Source organism: Sorex araneus, chromosome 1 (assembly GCF_027595985.1).
Source record: "Sorex araneus isolate mSorAra2 chromosome 1, mSorAra2.pri, whole genome shotgun sequence".
NCBI lineage: Eukaryota > Metazoa > Chordata > Mammalia > Eulipotyphla > Soricidae > Sorex > Sorex araneus.
Genome location: NC_073302.1, coordinates 68,952,954 through 68,973,150, shown reverse-complemented (window position 1 = coordinate 68,973,150; position 20,197 = coordinate 68,952,954). Strand labels below are relative to the sequence as shown.

At 34.9% G+C, this 20,197-nt stretch overlaps 1 protein-coding gene across 7 annotated transcripts in view; it reads right to left on the bottom strand.

Annotated features, from left to right (window-relative positions):
* Positions 1 to 20,197, bottom strand: part of RFX3 (regulatory factor X3) — a 333,475-nt gene that overhangs the window by 291,925 nt on the left and 21,353 nt on the right. For 2 of the 7 annotated variants that reach the window (XM_055144130.1, XM_055144135.1), the window contains exon 2: positions 5,909 to 5,976. The exons of the other annotated variants lie outside the window; for them this stretch is intronic. In XM_055144130.1, coding sequence (XP_055000105.1) covers positions 5,909 to 5,952 — 44 coding nt within the window. In that variant the 5' untranslated portion in view covers positions 5,953 to 5,976. The remainder of the gene's footprint in view (positions 1 to 5,908; positions 5,977 to 20,197) is intronic. 7 annotated transcript variants of the gene reach the window in all.

Below are 20,197 nucleotides of genomic sequence, written 5' to 3'. Positions count from 1 at the left end.
TTACAAAGACAGAGCAAAATAAAGAAAGTAACTTGACTTATATTAGTTGTATGGAGGGATGAGAGGAGATGGAAGTGTACTGGTGAAAGGGGAACTGAAGATAATGCTGCAACCAAAATGAAACAAATTAAAGTTCACTGACCATAAAACAAATGAAAGAAAATAATGCACCTGACACACTGAACTCTTAAATAAACATCTGCTTCCTTTTGATTAAAGCGACTGTCTCTAGAAGTTAAGATCAGAAAACATTTACTATTTTTACTTCACATTTCACATGTGGTTTCCTACTTAAAACTACACAACTTTCTTCCTGTGGAAATAAAAAAAAATGGATTGGGTATTTAAGATTTTTTTGTTCAAGGTAGAACCGAACTGGTTTCTCCTTCATGTAGCAAAATAAGCAAGTTTTTGTTTATCTGAGCAGGATGAAGCAAATTTTGAGCTGTTAATAAAAGCAAGTATATTGACCTCTATCACTTAAAAGATTCTAATAAAACTTTCTCCTTCATTCTCTTTTGTTCTACCTTTTTTCCTGGTCTAAACACCTGGAGAAACTTTAATACTTTCAGGGAAAATAAAAAGTATCACTTGGTACTCAGTATCAAGTAATGAATTAGAAAGTTTACAAATATCCCCTATTTAATTTTCACAAATCCACAAGGCATAGTAATTACATAACAATATTACAGAGTGGATGAACTAAGGTTAAAACTCAGGTTTGACCAAACTCAAAAATATATAAGCAATTTCCATATGCCAAAGCACACAGCTACATTACTACATTCTTAATGTTCTTTAGTATTTTCATCAAGTATCTTTATTTCATTTTATTTTTTACCATTTTATTTTTAATTTGGGGGGCATACCCAGCAGTTTTCAGGGCTTCCTCTTTGCTTTGTATTCATTCATCACTCTTGGTGGGGTTGTGGACCATATGGGGTGCAGGGGATTGAACCCAGGTAGGCCATGTGTAAGGCAAGTGCCTTAACCACTGTATTCTTATCTCTCTAGACCCATCAGTATTTTTAAAATATAAATAAATGATACAGAAATTCTATTATGTCTCAGATCAAGGATGTTTTTGTTCTCTCTCCCCAAATTAGGACTGGAGCGATAGCACAGCAGGTAAGGTGTTTGCCTTGCATGTGGCAGACGCGGGTTTGATTTCTCTGCCCCTCTCGGAGAGCCTGGTACCGAGAGTATCCCGCCTGCACAGCAGAGCCTGGCAAGCCACCTGTGGCGTATTTGATATGCCAAAAACAGTAACAAGTCTCACAATGGAGACATTACTGGTGCCTGCTCAAGCAAATCAATGAACAACGAGACAACGGTCCTACAGTGCTCCCCAAATTAAAAAGATAACTTGCACTGGGGTTGGAGAGATAGCTTAACAGTCTGCAGTTCATGCTTTGATTCAAGATGCCTCCCTGAGTACTGCCTGAAAAGACTCCTGAAGAGCAAGCCTAAAGTAGACCCTGAGCACAACAAAGTAAGACTCCAAAATACAACCAAAACTGGTCAAAGAGCACTCACAGAGACAATTCAGTGGGTGAAATACCCCTGTATACAGCCACGCCAGATTTGATCCTAGACACTACACATGGTATCCCAAAAGTCACTCCAAGAGAGATCCCTAAGCATAGAGCCAGGAACAAATTCTGAGCATACCTAGGTGTTGCCCTAAAAACAAAATTTTAATTTAAAAACGGTACAGTACACTTCCAAAATTTAACAAACTGTCTCAACAAAAGTAAAAATATCTCCATAAATTATATATATGTGTACATATATATATATATATACACACTCACATACACAATTTTTAGTTACAAATAACTAAACGTTTAGCTATTACATTTCCAACTACTTACTGGTACAATTTTAAAAGAAGAATATTAAACATGGTAGAGACCTTAAAGAAAATTTGGTCGAATAACCATTCTGTTCTTCAAAATTGTTAAAGGGACATTATCTAACAAATTACTCTCTATTGATACTCCAGATTCGTTACAACACAAACACAACATACATATATATGTACATATATACATGTGTATTTGTTGTTGCTGTTTATAGATACACATTTATGCATACATACATACATACACACACAAACACAAAACGAAGGGATAGTACAGCAGGCACGACACTTGTCTTGCCTGGAGTCAACTTGGTTCTGATCCCTCTCCCTCCCTCTCTGACTATGACTCTGTCTATGTCTCTATCTCTCTCTCTGACTCTGTCTCTGTCTGTCTCTCTCTAACTCTGTCTCTGACTCTGACTCTGTCTCTGTCTCTCTCTCTCTCAAACTACTAAAATCTAACATTCTCAAAGGTCTGTACACAAAAGTAACTTATACAAATTACTCTCCAAATTCACTGTAATAGGGGCTCAGGAGATTCTCAGGAGTCAGTAATATATTCCTTGCACGTACAAAGACCTAAATTTGACCCCTGACACCTCATGCCCCCTAAGTACTGGAGCTCTAGGAACATGTACTGGAGCTTTGTAAGTAGGATCTGACATTGAATTTTCTAGCCCAGTTAGATGAAAATTATGAGGAGTTATGCTCCAGAACCCTGAGCATAAGTAAAAGCATAAGTCAAACCCCTCAAAAAATAAACCAACAATGTAAGCAACCACCACCCAGATTAGGGAATATAGATACAACTTTAAATTCTATTTAAAATTATGATGCGTATTAATATATAACTTTATGACCAAGTCATGGTATGGTAAATGAACAGGTCAGTTTTCCTATTTTATGCTTTAAATGATACTATTTCAATTGAACCTGGTAGAAATTGTGTATTTTTTGCATGTTTATTGACTAAATAGGAGCAGATGCAAAGGAAAATGCTAATTCTTATTTCTAAATTCACAATACTAATAGAAAAAAGAATGCATAACTTAACCATTTTCTTGTTGATATACAGGAACAAAAGGAAATATACCTTCCTACTCTATAATCCTTGCAAGTAAAGAGCAATGACTCTGAATTCCTATTTTCTGATGAACTACACTAATTAAACAGAGTAGATCTGTTTTGCAGACCATAACATTCCTTGAGGTGGCTCCTGAAAAAATTTGCTTAGAAAATGTAATTCAAAAACTACTGGTAGAGCAGAGGAGACCATTAAAGATAAGAGTTACCAGATTTGGGTTACATGCTTGATTTTCCACCAGTGTGCTGTATAACCTCAATCACATTTTTGCATTTCTCAGTTTCCATTTCCCTGTCCCTTAATATGGAAACAACCCTTACACTTTATGTAACTGATCAGATGGGAGAAATTAAATAAGATACTATACAAAATAACATCTAAATTATGACCTACTCTAAAGTATAATTACTTTCCTACTTTTATGCAATATGTAAGAACAGATTTCCGTACGACTACCTTCCCCAAGGCAATTTTTATATTTGAAATACAAGAAAGGATTTAATACTATAAAAATTAAAAAAGATTAAAAGGGCAAGTTAAAATGGAGGGGAAAAGTAAATATAGATACTGTAACAATAGGGCACTATTGTTCCTTGGGATAATTCATGATAATGTCATGTCCACTGCTTTTCTAAGAGAATTACTCTACTGACACATCTACTGGGTTTTATTTTGTTTAAAAGTTCCTCCAAACAACTCATACATACATTATTTGTAAGCATTTTCAAAAGATATATACTCTATTTTCCAGGTCCATATATGCTTCTACATTATACATGACATCAAAGTCCACATTAGATGTTTTCAATTAGAAAAACTGAGTGGTTAAGAGGACTGTCAGACTCCCTTGATACAGATAAGGGTAATGGTTTGAGAAATATAAAATTAAATTCCTTTGAATATACTATCTTTGTCAATGTTATTCCTCCTGGGGAAAGGAGGAAGACCACACGTGGCAGTGCTCAGGGACTACTCCTGGCTCTGTGCTTGAGAATCACTCCAGATGGGCTTGAGGAAGAGTGTGGGAGGGGTAGGAACCCTATGGAATACTGGGGACTGAACCTGGTTGACCACAAACAAGGCACGAGCCTTATCCACTATATTATCTCTCCAGCTTCAGTGATAAAGATTATTATGGCTTTTAAATTATAACTCCCAGAATAATTATGTTTTGTTTTAACTCATATTGCCATGGTCCTAAACACAAAACTGTTCAACCACTTTCTTGCAGTCACAGATCCATAATTTTGGAAATACAAAGAATCCAAAATTTTGGAAATATAAACAATCATTTTTGTTATGGCCTGGAAAGGAATTTTGCAAGACCACAGGTTTGAGATAGAAGATATCACTGTATCATTGTCATACCATTCCTCATCGATTTGCTCAAACAGGCACCAGTAACGTCTCCATTGAGAGACTTGTTACTGTTTTTGGCATATCGAATACGCCGCGGAGCTTCCCAGGTTCTGCCATGCGGGCGAGATACTCTCGATAGCTTGCTGGGCTCTCAAAGAGGGACGGAGGAATTGAACCCAGGTCGGCTTTGTGGAAGGCAAACGCCCTACCCGCTGTGCTATAGCTCCAGCCCATAGAAGATGAACCTCCAGCATATTTCTCTTGAATCTTGTCTGAGTCTGTAAACCAGCGTACTGTGCATTTACTTCCCGCAGAAAATAAAGAAGTTTTAAAATAGTCGTTTTATCCTCTTGAATGGACAAGTAATTGCATCTCGACTACGCAGAAAGAAGTAACTCAAGTGCAAACATCTTAAAAGTTGACAATGGTAAATAGGGTACACGTAGTTTGACTCTAAGCCTATAGTTGTAATCCCTTCCACTGCCTATTTTCCTTCAACCTGGCCCTATCCTGCTCTTTTCATCTTTCTGAATGTCAATGGAAAGTCTCACTTTACAATACTGTTGTTGTAGAAGCTCATACACCTAACTGATACAGAGCCCTGAATAAGAAATCCATTATTTGGTAGAGGAATTATGACATCAGCAGTATGCTAGAAAATTATTCTATCAATTAATTATGTCCACTGATTCCCTACCACGGATTTTCATTCTATTGGCTGGATTTCATTAAGCTTAGCTACATATTTTAACTATCTGTTATCTTAATTTACTATCATAAATGTACTCCGATTAAGAATTTGGGTCATAGGGGCTGGAGCAATAGCACATTGGGTAGGGCGTTTGCCTTGAATGTGGCCAACCCAGGCTCAAATCCCAGCATCCCATATGGTCCCCTGAGCACCACCAGGAGTAATTCCTGAGTGCAGAGCCAGGAGTAACCCCTGTGCATTGTCAGATGTGACCCAAAAAGAAAAAAAATGGGTTATAAAATATTTTATAGAGTACAAAACATTTATGAATACACATTTGTTACATATACTTAGTTTACTATACTTCAGAATGCCAAACTCACGCATCATGCAGAGTAATCCATAAGTACATAATAAATGGACAGGAAAAGATAAGACCGGTGTCTTATGAGTATGTAATTTTTAAACTACCCTTAGTTGTGCGAATTGAAATTTCACATTATTAAGAGTTTCAATGCTGTTTCTTATTATTTCCTTATATACTCTGTACCAGCCATTACTTTCAAGCAGCATGTCTTTAAACTTACCTTAAACTGGGGCAGGTTGGGGAAAAGGATAAGAAGGAGAAAAGGTTTCTATGAAGCAACAAAGAGATATACTATTGCAAACATTTTAAGATAATAATTGTAACCACAATCTGAAGAACTTTATCTTATTTTTTTGAGTGTATAGGAGAAAAATCCTTAGTATATTCTCTATTGATAATCATCACCAAAGGGAAATCTCATTATTTTTCATATAAACTGCTAAAAAAAATGTGGACAAGAGATACCATATTTGACATTAAAATACTGTTTTGTACACACAGTAAATATAGTTCATCATTTATAGATAATATGTGATCAATTACCTCATATTCTTTCCATGAGTCAAAATCAATGTATTCTCTACCATAAAATGCCAGAATGACCAAGTGGCCTAAAATATTAAAAGCAAGAAGAATCAAATTAACATAAAAATAAATAATTTGATATCTAGAAACTATGTTATTAGTTCAAATTAATGCATTTTAATATTAATTTTTGTAAGTAATCTTTAAAAATTCTTTGACTACATTTTCCTTTCCCTTCATTTAGACAAGGAAGATATTGCTTTGATTTTACAAAAAGACAACATTTGTTTTTCAAAAGAATTAGATTCAAATAATACTATTCTAATACTTAGGAAATACACATATGAGGGAAAATAAAATGAGTTATTTTTGAAATAATGTGTACTTTGTAATTGTGAAAATTAAGAGATGACACAATTCTAAATCTGAACATCAACCAATTGATTTCTTAAATACAAAGAAAACTGAGCACAGATGTAATTCAGTAGTAAAGTGACATGCTTTGCATGCATGAGGTTTAGGTTTGTTCTAAAGTACCACAAGACACAAAACACATACATACATACATATATACATACATACATAGCTTAAGGCAAAGTGAGAGTGTCTAAGCAGGTGACATACCTCTGGTCATCCATCCCTTAAACATAATTAAACAAAGGACGAGAGAGATAGAAAAGGAGGTAAAGCATTTACCTCACATGTGGTTGACCCCCTTAGTTCCCTGATACCACATTTGGACCCCAAGCCCACCAGGAGTGACCTTAGCACAGAGTCAGGAACAGTCACTGAATAGCACTGGGTGTGGTTCAAAAGTGCAAACAAAAAAAAATTGAAAAGAATCACAATGCATAAACCTGTTTCACAAAGCGGAGGAAATTAATATGACACAAATGCATTTCCAGCTTTATAGAAATGTTAAAAAGTAGTAACTTGGTTTGGAGAGAATGGTCAAGATTACTTTGTTCTGGAGGGGTGAAAGTGTTTTGAGGATCAAACCAGGAGACAGACTTACACAAACAGAGCATGTGCTGTATCAGAGTTGCTTTGACTCAGGCAAGACCACTTTAATGACTTTTACTGGATAATAAGGTAAATTTACAATAACAACAATAGAAAAATATATTTAAATGTATTCATTTATATATAATCATGCCTTTTTTAAATTCAGAGTACAGAGCATATTTGAATCAACTACAGCAACATAGCTGCCTAGCATGATTTACTTTTGTTTGCTTTCTTTTTTTTCTTTAAAAGTAAAGGCTACATTAAGTGACAGTTGCCATAAATTTTTATGTTGGCCCATTAAACTTAGAGAAGAAACAAAGCAAACAGGCACAGCTGAGTATATATGAACAGAAACAGTCTAAACACACATATTTGGGGTTACCTGAACAAGACAAGACAAGGTATCACTAAAATAATCACAGGTGTCTGCTGTGTATTTAGGCAATTAGAAGTCAAATGCAGCAAAAATGTAACAATCCACACCAGGATTAACACCAGAATACTAAAAAGGAACTTGGCATTTTTTAACCCCACTGTCAGACATTGTGACTTTATTATAAATCTAAAATGTATTTTCTGAAACAGTTTTATCAAACATATTTACTACAAAGTAAAAAATACTTTATAATTGAGTGAAACAACTGAGCTATACATACCTACAATTATTATAATTTTTACCTACTTAAGTGGTTAACTCTATTCCCCAACTACCCTCCTCCTATACCTAATTTCAGTGAGTAACTAGAAAATTTGGGGCTGGAGATTACAGAAGGATAGGGAGTCTGCCTTGCATTTGGCCAACCCGGATTCAATTCTCAGCATCCCATGTGGTCCCCTGAGCACTGCTAGGGGTACTTCCTCAGTGCAGAGCCAGAAATAACCCCTGAGCACTGCCAGATGTGGTCCAAGAAAAAAAAGAAAAGAAAAAACAAAGCAAGTTACAAAAATCTAGTTAATCTACAGTAAGACTTCATCTACTTCTTTCCAACAGGTTACAAGTAAAATCTCCTCTTTGAGCACATTTTCATCACCTTATACTCATACTAACAAAATTGCTCGGGATCATTTACTTCCTGAATTACAACTCCTCAAGTTACCATAGGGTACATTAGTAATACAAATTTGCCTTTGCCATTTATCATTTTTACCTTAAAATTCAATTTGTCTTTTAGAGCCATAATCTACTTTTTATTTTAAATTGAGAGCATTTAAAATGATATTCTATTCATTTAAAAAAGATTTTGCTTTGTTCATTGTTGTTTTGGAAGCCACATAGTGCATCAATGCTACTCCAAACTGTTCTGCACTGAGATATTCCCCATGATTAAGCACCACAGCTACAAATAGTAAATAAAAACGGTACTGAACTGATGTAGGCATGGGTACTCGATCATTTTATGACTGAAATATGATCACAAAAGTTTGTAAGTCTAACTGTACATCATGGTGATTCATTAAAAAAAATTTTTTTTAATTTTAAAAAGGCACTTAGCTTGCACATTAAGATGCCAATCCTTCCCTTAAAGATGTACACAGGTCCCACAAGAACTAGATTCCTTATTCTTTCTATGTTATGTTCTATATACTTCTCATCTCTGACGTCCCTATACAAATGTCTTCATCTTAACTTTAAACATTTATTGAAGCAATCTCTTGCACTCATCAATATGCTGGAATTAGGTGCTGCTGTACACAATAGTGAGCAAAATATTATTGTTATGCACTCATATCTAACCTTCCCTGCTTTCAAATACTGTCCTTTCTCAGTGGCCTTATAATTCTACCAGAAGCCATGATTCAAATAATTCCTGGGCTCCAATATTCATTAGAACCTATTAAACAATAATTATAATAGTAGTCGCAGCCATAAAAGTAGTAGTAATAAAAGTGACACAAATAACATTTTGCACCAAGGGTGGTGGCAGAAACTATATATGCTAGGCACTTTTTATACCCTTATAAAAAATATACAGACATCTATATCTTATCCATAAAGTAAAAGTAATAGAATGGCAAAACGAGGTTTCTAACCAAGTTCCTCAGCACTAAAAGCCCATACTCTTCACTCTATAGTTGCTTTCAGAAGATTCAAGAGAGGGCTTACCTGTCTTGAGACCCATTCCCTACTAAAGTACATGGCTATTATACGTCCCAGAAAGATCACTTTTATCATAACAACTGATCCACTTTGTAACATACACATTGATTGGTTTTGCACTATCAGTTCCAAATCCTTAACCTGGTTTCATTCCCACTCCATCTGCTTCATTATTTTCTTAAAAACTTGTCAAAATCTTTATACTAAAATAAAACAGCATCAACTCATATAGTATGTGCTACATACCCAATACGCCTCCCAAACAACATTTAAGATTCATCATCTATATTAGCTTCTTCTGTAGACTTCTCTAACCACTGAAGCCAGAATCTGTGTGTCTGTATGAGTCTGTGTGTATATGTGTACACATACAAAATCTTCCAACAATTCAACTACTTAATAACTATTCAAAGTACTAATAACGAAGGAATAAAACTAACTATAAAGTAAAACTTTGATTTGGGGGAGAAAAAGTTCTATGCAGTATGAAGCTAATGTGTTGGGCCTGAGCTGAACATAAAGTAGTAAGAGTACAATTATGTTCTACATGTTCATAAGCCGCAATACACTATATAAAACCAGTTATGTTTTCTAAGTGGCTTCAATCAGAATAAATATGTATTTCTAATTAAAATTTTTGCAATGTTCTGGGCAATTCCTTAAACTGATTTCATTAAACAGTTTGTAAGTTTCTTATGTAAGTATGTAACCAGAATTGAAATAAAAATTTTTTAGTTTAGCATTCGCAGAATTACTGGTGACAATTTATCTCAAAAACTGGCTACACAAGATTTAACGCAAGTTTCCTTTACCTCTCTATATCATTTTAATCTAGTAATCTCCTCCTACAGGAGATCAAAGAAATATTAAGCATATTCTCTACCTCTTTCTTTCCTTAAACTTAGTCTCGAACAACCTTCTTTAAAGAAATGAAATAGGTAGCTACTGGCTAAACCAAATAACCACTTTAGTTACTAGCCATTCAATTTCACTTGATCTTAGCCAAAAGGTCAAGAAGACATAAGGCTATTCAATTTCAATTGACTATTCTCATTAAATCACTGCCTTCGTGGAACCTTTAAAAAACAGCAGAGATGCAGATCAAAACAACCATGAGATATCATCTCACACCACAGAGACTGGCCCACATCTCCAAAAACAAAAACAACCGGTGTTGGCGTGGATGTGGGGAGAAAGGGACTCTTCTTCACTGCTGGTGGGAATGCCAACTCGTTCAGCCCTTTTGGAAAACAATATGGACAATTCTCAAAAAATTAGAAATTGAGCTTCCATTTGACCCAGCAATACCACTCTTGGGAATATATCCCGGAGATGCAAAAAGGTATAGTAGAGATGGCATCTGCACTTCTATGTTCATTGCAGCATTGTTTACAATAGCCAGAATCTGGAAAAAACCAGAGTGCCCAAAAAGAGATGACTGGTTAAAGAAACTCTGGTACATATACACAATGGAATACTATGTAGCTGTCAGAAAACACAAGGTCATGAAATTTGCATATAAATGGATCAACATGGAAAGTATCATGTTGAGTGAAATGAGTCAGAAAGAAAGAGACAGACATACAAAGATTGCACTCATATGTGGAATATAATATAATTGAGAAGTGCAAGTTTGCAGTGATGCAACTTCTGGCAGATATTTCTCTGGACTTAGTTACTAAAATACAAAAACCCAAAACCTGAGGCCACTAGGTGCGGTCACTCGACCTCATACCTCTCCATTCTCAGCAATGGAAAACAAATTGCCAAATGCTTCCTTTTCAGCAGGTCTGACTTTAGGGGGGGGAAGACTCTCCAAACTATAATAGTGAGTTTTGTTGAAATATTGAATGCAATCAAAGTGAAAGTAAAGTGAAATTCATCAGTTACACATGCAAGGGGGTCTAGGGGTGGTGGGGGTGCTAGGGGTGTGGGGGGACGGGTGGAGCTATACTGTGATTCTTGGTGGTGGAATATGTGCACTGGTGAAGGGATGGGTGTTCGAGCATTGTATAAATGAGACCTGAAAACTTTGTAACTTTCCACATGGTGACTCAATAAAAAAATAAAAAAAAAAAAACAGCATACACAGGGGGCTGGAGTGATAGCACAGCAGGTAGGGTGTTTGCCTTGCACGCAGCCGACCAGGGTTCAAATCCCAGCATCCCATTTGGTCCCCTGAGCACCGCCAGGGGTGATTCCTGAGTGCATGAGCCAGGAGTGACCCCTGTGCATTGCTGGGTGTGACCCAAAAAGCAAAAAAAAAAAGCATACACTAAAATTAAAACTACTGCTTTGCTCACCAACATTGAGCATCAAACATTTTGTGGTCTTTGCTGTCTGTTTTGGTTTGGGGCCACAGCCAGTTATGCTCAGGGTACTCCTGCCTCCCTGCTCAAGGATCATTCCTGCTAAGTCATAGAGAAGGCAAGCTCTTCACCTGCTATACTATCTCTCTCTCTCCTGTTCTACTATCTCTCCTGACTAGCATTGAACACTTTTGAGACTCAACCTAAAACAACAAAAGCAATCAGACTTTTCTTGTAATCCTGCGGTGGTCTTCTCAACAGAAGTCACTGATATCCAGTTCCAATTATATCACCAATGTAAAAACCTAACAAAAGGCCGGACAAACGGTTCACTTATGCTCTGATAGTTTTTTACATGGAAGCAAAACTGGACAGTCTACATGTTTAAATAAGGTTGTCTTTAAGTATTTACTAAGTCATCCTATTCTTTTAATGCTAGCCTCTGGCAGGATATAATTACTTCATCTGTTGATGTATACTTTTGCTTCTTTGGGGGTCTCATCCAGAGGTTCTCAGGGCTTACGCCTGCCTCTACACTCAGGGATCACTCCTGGGAGAACTTGAGGAAGCATATGAGATGCCAGGGACTGAACCCAGGTCAGTTATGGAAAGGCAAGCGCCCCCTCTGCTGTTCCAGCCCCAAATGTACACTCTTATCATCAATTATAGCTCCTATGATGTTTAAAGATCTTGTCCCAACATCTGAATTCATGAACACAAAGGATTACTTTAGGAAAGTTCTCTAAAGAACTACTGAAAAAGTGGCCTATCACTCCTTGAAAAGAATTATAATTACATGTAGTTTCAAGTTCCTATTTTCAGCGGCTACTCTCTCCTGCTTGTTTAGAGGTTCTAGCAGGGGGGCGCAGCTACTCATATACCCTCAACCAAAGACCAGTCTGTCTCTATTGGGGAAGGCCATCCTCTTCAACGGAGCGAGCAGCTTTCGGAGGGACGCCCTCACATCCACTCCTGTACTAGAGCGGGTAGGGTGTTTGCCTTGCATGCGGTCGACCAGTGTTCGATTCCTCCGTTGCTCTCGGAGAGCCTGGCAAGCTACCGAGAGTATCCCGCCTGCACAACAGAGCCTGGCAAGCTACTCATATCATATTCAATATGCCAAAAACAGTAACAAGTCTCACAATGCAAATGTTACTGGTGCCCACTCAAGCAAATCGATGAACAATGGTTCTACAGTGCTACAGTGCTACTCTCTCCTGCAAATCCATCTCATGTCTACAAGTAAGCTAAACATAATAATGGCAATAATAGCTACAACAATCTGAGCACTAACAGTAAACTGCCACGTAGAGCTCTCTATATGAACTTATGTTAACACTTCACTTTACTGTATTATAGCCCCATCAAATAAATTATTAATCCTATATTTTAAAAAATCTTGAGATCAAAGTTATTAGGGAATTTAATGACAACCAGTTATTAAATGACCAGACCAGCAATCACACATAGATCTTACTATAAAAGACTAAGACTCACATCTTTCCTACAATTCTGCATGGTAACAGATCTTATGTAGCAAGTAAGTTATTTTCCTTTATTTATGCTAAAGAATTTAAGGACATCTGAGTATACAGAACTGGTATATGAGTGTCTTACATAGTATATTTGGGGTCTCTGTGAAAGTTTACAGTTCCATACAAACACTACAAAACTGTGACATACTTAACCAAAAAAAAAAAAAAATGTGCTCAAGAGGAAGAAACTCTTCCTACAAATCTTTATAGTGAATCTTTGATTTTGTCTTCAAGAGTGAGCTTCGGACTAAGATAGCTAAAAATACTAGAGCACAAGAGCACATACCTTGCATGTAGAAAGTCCCAAGTTTCATTCCCCAGTACCACGTAGCACCTTCCCACACAAGCAACATGGTACAGCTCAAGATATCCTCTGAACACCAAAGGGTATAACCATGGTGACCCTCAGGACCACAAGCCCTGGTGGTCCCCAACACTATTGAACCCACGCAGCATCACATGGCCAGGCCCAGCACTGAACCATCTGGTGTATTTAACAAAGTATCACCATGCCTCAAGCTTCTGAGTACTGCTTGGGAGTCTCATTCCCACCCCCTCTTCCTAACTCCCACCAAAAAAAAAGTGAGCTGTGTCTATGTTTTCAAACTCAGATATACACAGACAGAATATATACCAAGTCAAACTTAACTGCAAAACAAAAATTTAGATTGAGAAACAGGGCTGTCCTTTAAAGTACTATACAGTCCTGATTTAAAATATAAGTGGAACAAGGGGCAGCAAAACTTCACTAATATCATTCAAGGTAGTAACAAGGTAGTATTACCATACTATTCAAGGTAATAACAATCACTTTTTTTACTGTGGGAAAGCAGACAAAACTATGTTACAGAAGTGATCCCTAAATTCATATATTTAATTCACCATGATTGGAATGGATTACTAAGGGACATTTAAATATTTCAGAAATTGATAAAGTAGTAAAAATCAGAAGAGTTCAAATTCTGTCTGGCAAAGGTCAGACAAGACCTTTGATGAAATGGGGTTTTCATCTGTTAGCAAAAAAAAAAAATCTGCTTATGATGCCATGTTGACCCCTGGACCTATGATATTTCATAATAAGAAGCTCTAGAAGGAAGTCAGTATGGTATTCAGTGGGTATATTAAAATATCTCAATGGGAAAATGCCACCATGGGCAAGTTATTATTAGAGAAATGCAAAAAAGCATGCCACCTAGTCACTGATAAACAACTCTACCTAAAGCAATTCATTGCTTAGAAAATAGTCTATACTATATCAGGTCTTATTCTATGCCATGCACTTACTCAAGAGGTTGATTCTACCTTTAGCTAAAGCTGTGTATTTTCTAATCTGTTTAGGTCAGCTGTCAAGTAATGAGAGTAAGCAGTGCCATTTTAATAAGGAAGTCTTTTAATGAAATATAATAGGTCAAAATACCTAATTTCTGCTCTTAACTGTAATTGCCAGTCTTTACTATAACTGCCACTTTAACAATCTTTTCCAAATGCTGACACAAAAGATGAACAAATCAAGGGTATTAACATGTGTGTGTATTTACAGCTTATTGCTGTCAAAGGCTGTAGTTCTACTTCCAACTGGAGCAGCAATATGTGGATCTGTTTCTTTTGATGGAGGCATCTTGTTACATGGTTGTGAATGTATCTGAATTAATCTTCTTTTCATGGTTACATAAGCAAACATACTCTAAAAGATACTTAAGAAATGTTGACAAAGTTATAGGGCAATATTACACATTTAGGAATATCACAGTTTTGTGAAAGATGTATAGATTTTACTGCTTTATTTTTCCTTTCTCTGCTCTGTTATCATAAAAGCATTAAAATCATAGTTATTAAAATAATTTTTTTATGGAGTTCACTGTTTTTCTTATAGAAACTTCAATTTATATAAATTCAAACATATGAATATCCACTTAATTTCTTAGTTAATAAAACTGCCTATTATTAGCTAAGAAATTATTTTAAAATTAAACAATCCCAATAAGATAGCACAAGTGTTATGTTAAAGGCATATGCTTTGTGTTAATTTTGCTAGTTCAATTTTATATGCAAAATAAAAATCAAACTAAAAAAAAGTTCCCCAAAAACTTTTTTATATTGTAATCCCTTTTAGCTTTTGTTTTATTTCAAGCATGCTGTTTTTTAACCAGAAACTTTTGAAACTTGGTACTATACTTATTATTTAAATATCAAAAGTCCTATGTACAAACAGTGGTAGTTTTATAATAAGTTTGCCCAATTTTGAAAGGCTAAGCTTCCCAAAATCAAACTAGCTAACACTGAAAAGAAAACCATGACAACTGTTTGTACCTCTTGCTTTATTATTACATCCGGCCTGGTCACTCTGAGAAATTCAATCTATTATGGTTGCTAGGAGTCTGTTGCTGTGCAACCTAGAAGGGTATGCTGTGCTTTCAGGATAAGGAGTGCTAATAAACCTGTAGGCTTCCCTCCATGGGTCTGACCAGAGTGTTTAAAGGGTTTAATACTTTTCAAGAGTGATTGGCCCACAATTCAAGACACATCCTATTAAAAACAAGTCACACAGAGAGATTTCTAACAAAGGAACAAAATGCTAAACATACACAAATATTCAAAATGTATCCTCAGAATCCCTGACTAATTTGGTAAAACAAACAAAGAACAGATTATGATCTACATTTCAATTACACCATCTACCATTCCCAAGATTTTTTTTTCTTCCATATAGTCCCAGAAAGGTTATAATGGATATAAGTGAACTGAGAAAGTTTCTAGAGAAAAAAAAGCAAGCATCATTAAGAATCTTCAACTTCACCCTAATCCATTAGTATATATAAAACTTAAATTCTAATAGAAAAAAATTAACTAAACCTAGGAGCTCAAAGTCATAAGCAAAACCAAACAATCCCTCACTATATTCATCCATATTTCAGTCAGTAATAACTTTATACTAATAAAAATCAATTCTATCATGGATACCATATTTTACAACTTTAAAGATTTACACTCAATAAAAGTTACTTGCATAAATTCACTACAACAAGAACTGCCTGAATATAAAAAAGAAAACAGAATGGTAATCTACAATACTGCTAAACAAAGATTTTTTTTATTGGGCAAAGGAAAGAGCAAATTTCTAATAAAATTTGTAAACACTTTGTATAGTAGGTATATTATCACAAAGTATTTGAAGATAAAATACCATGTCTATCACAAAATTCCAAAGACCACATAAATAAGTGCCAAATATATAAGTAAATGTATGGTTCTATAATAAACCATGAAAATTTACTCAGTACCTTCCAAGTTGTATTTGGAAATGATGTACTTTGATTATCCTAGTACTGCTGAAGCATAAAGTTGTTTTTTTTAAACCTCACAACATTTTCTCTCTACTCATGGCAATACTTAGTCCTCCTATATAACTACTCAGAATTGGGAGCACTTTTTAAAGAATCTGCCAACTTCACAATATTATTGTTTTACCTTGTTTTTTTTAAAGCCATGAATATCTGTGCTTCAATGGGTTTTCCCCCTCTTGCCCCCAACTCATTACACACCATAGGAAGCAAAGAAAATTAACTATTTATCTAAAAGTACCAAGAAACAATGAACAGAGGAATGCTGAAAAACTGTCCAAAAAAGAAAGACAAAGAGTCCAATAATAAAGAGAACTGCAATAGGCTGAGGGAAGCAAAGGCAACATTGACCAAAGAAGTGAGATTTTAGCAGGAAAAGAATAGTTAGCTAAGAAGGTTTAGAACTAAAAAAAGCTTTTAAGTAAAGCCAAGCAGAGCAGAAGAGAGCAAATGGAGAAACAGGATAAAAAGGATGATAGAAACAATGTTCTAAAAATAGAATTACATTTTTAGAGAAACAGAGGATTCATTTTACTGAATTACATTTTTAAAGAGAAACAAGAGGATTCATTATACTGATAAGGTGAAAAGGAAAACAAATACAAAATTTTAATAATCATAAATTAACTTTATTTCCTGTAATTCATCTTTTATGCCATAATGCATGCAGAAACTCAGAAAATACTTTCAATGTTCTGATATTTGTAACATTTATTACGTAAAGACTAGTAATTAGTAACAAGAAGATGCAATTTAATTGTACAATGAAGTGATGTAAGGATCCCTCAACTATCACTTCAGACAAAGAAAAAATAAACCAAAAGTCTCAGGAACTAATGTTCGAAAACCTATTTGAAAGTAATGAAACTGAGTTTTCAAATAATAAAACATTAAATGTATACAAACAACACAACAGTCATAAAATTACTGGCATCTGATTCTACTTATGAGTATCAAATTCACATGTGTTAGGTGAATTTCTAAAACAGACTGTACTTGGTCAGTGACTATCAAGTGTACTCAAACTAGAATTTAAATTGTAATAATCAAACCTCTAAATTGGTTGAATTAATACGGAATGTCCAATCAGGTCAGGCATCATTAACTAAGAGGCAATGAGGCAAATATAAATAACAAAATTTATTTTTTTTTCAACAGGGATAGCTACCCCACATTGGAAGTCTCACTGGAAAAGAGCATATTGGTGTTTTCTGGGTTCCTCTGTCATCAAAGCTACAATAATTATGTATGTAGTGTGGTATCGAAGAACCATAGGACTATATACTTAAAGAGAATAATATATTCATCCAACATATTATGCCTCTTTCTAAAAAATTCTTGGACCTGTAACATCTTATTTGACTATTTATACATACCTACTCTATTTAAAAATATCCTCAATGAGTATTTTAATAGAACTGCATTCAACCTTCAAAATTTTATTAAATTTAATTAAAAGTATAGGTTCTTTATGTCAGTAGTGTTTTATTAGCTGTAAGAAAAAAATACCAGAGCCATAAATATTAATTCTTCCTTCAAAAATGTTTCCCAAAATGTGTTTAAATTAAGTTTACAATGTCTTTAACCAAGTCTTTACAGATACTAATAATGAAGAAAAAATTTAATACTAAATGTATACAAGGAATGTGACATATTCATTTCGAACAGTGGTATCAATTAAAATAATTTAAAACTTCTTAAATTAGAAAAAAAACTTTTAGGACTGCAGTGATATTACAGTGGGTAAGGCACTTGTTTTGCATGCAGTAGAACCAGGTTTGATCTCCAGCACATGTGGCCCCCAAGCCCCACCATGAGTAATCCAAGCACCAAGTAGAAAGCTCTAGGCAAGGCTGGATCTGACCCTGATCAAGGAAAAAATAGAAAAATATATACTACACAAATTTTTGAAAGTAAAATAAATTTTGTGAATAGAAAGCATAAGAAAAGAAACCATCTTAATATTGAGATAAATGTTACATTCTCACAAAGTACTAGCAAACTGTCCTTGTAGCTTGTAGTGGAGGCTACCAATTTTGAAAGTTTGTTTTTGATTTCAACTTAAAATCTGAAACTACAAATATAAAAGTTTACAATTCAAATTCTTAAAAGATATGTGTCAGGGAACTACCCTTTGTTCTTTTCATTTTTTCTTCCATCCATCCACAAAGGAGATGAACAAAGCATGGAAGCAGAGCAATGAACTGGCAATCTGAGCACTAAACCTGATCCAGGCTGGGTCTCTCTCCATTGGTAAAATGTGAGGAGAATAAAAATGGAATAGGTGGGAAGTGAAGGGTTATAGCTAAATTAAAGATTAACCACAAGATGTGAACTATTAAACCAGACTGAAGTGTACATAGGAAATCATTTTATTATTTTATCAGACAATTCTATTTTTACACATCTAAATTATTTCATTAAAAGGTGAAAAGAGGAATAATGAGATTTGTTAATTTCTAAGGTCTTCTATTGCTTACACATTTTTCATAAACAACAGAAATATAAATAATATTATATTTGTCTTATATATTTTTTCATTTATAATTATAATAGCCAACCGGTGCGATAGCACAGCGGTAGGGCGTTCACCTTTCACGCAGCCGACCCGTGTTCAATTCCTTCACCCCTCTCGGAGAACCCGGCAAGCTACAGAGGGTATCTCGCCTGCATGGCAGAGCCTGGCAAGCTACCCATGGCGTACTGGATATGCCAAAAACAGTAACAATAAGTCTCCCAATGAGAGATGTTACTGGTGCCCAATCGAACAAATCGATGAGCAACGGGATGACAGTGATGATAGTAATTTATAATGGCAGGTATACTAGGTATTTATAAACTCTGGCCTATCATTTGCTAAAATGTGGTCATTCTGACTCAAAACTTCAAGCACTAAAGTTTGGATATTTAACCAACTTTCAAAGATGCAGACTCAGGATTAAAGTCACCTACAATTATACAAATTCAAACAGATAAAGCTAGGGCTTTTTTTCTGGGGGGGGGGGGGGGCGATGTTTTAGCACCACATTTTGTGGTGCTAAAGTCAGGGCTTACTCCTGGCCGTACTGAGGGGACTGTATACAGGGATCAAACTCGGTCAGATATGTGCAAGGTAAGTATTCCCTACCCACTATCTCTCCATTCCTAGTATTTGTATTTTAAGACACAAAAGTAATTTCTACTCTTAACTTACAAGTTTTAAAAAAAAATATGTATTACATTATGTATACCTAAAATTTTACATGCATTTCAACACAGTATAATCTAAAATACCAGAAAACTGTGTATTATATAATAAATGACTAGCATATGCTGCTGAATATTTGACATGGAATTGAAACAAAGTGATTCTTAGTACACTGAAAATCTCATCCTAAAAATACAAGCATAATTTGTCAAAATAGCAAATTTTAAGACAATTTGCCTCCACTGGTAATTTTTTTATCTAAATAACCTCACATTTTTATTTTTCACATATAAGATATTATAAACTTATAGTACCTTATATGTTATAATATACAATATATTATATTGTTTAATAATTTGTTGTTAAATTATAAATTACAAATTAATGATTGAAGATGACTAAATACGACATCTATAATATATAGACCATGGTAATCTAACTTCTAACACACTGAAAAGCAACCAATCAGAGTTATCATATATTCTTTCTCCAGTTAAAATTAGTCATATAAACAAACAGTATAACTAGCAGTTCGGTTACATGTATTAATTCTTTCTGATTTTGTGAATAAATTTAAGTAATAGAGATGTTTCAAAAGAACCTGCAAATTGGAAGCTAACAGGGTATACTCCACTATGTCCTTCCTTCCTCCCCAAAATAAACTAAGAGCAGTTTTCAAAAGGGTCTTTATTTCTTAATATTTAAACATATATGTAACAAACCAAATATCATATATATACATATACACACATATATATTTACAAATGTAGGCAGTATATTTAGGAAAAACAATACAAACAAAATGTAGCAAATAGGCAGGAAATAAAGT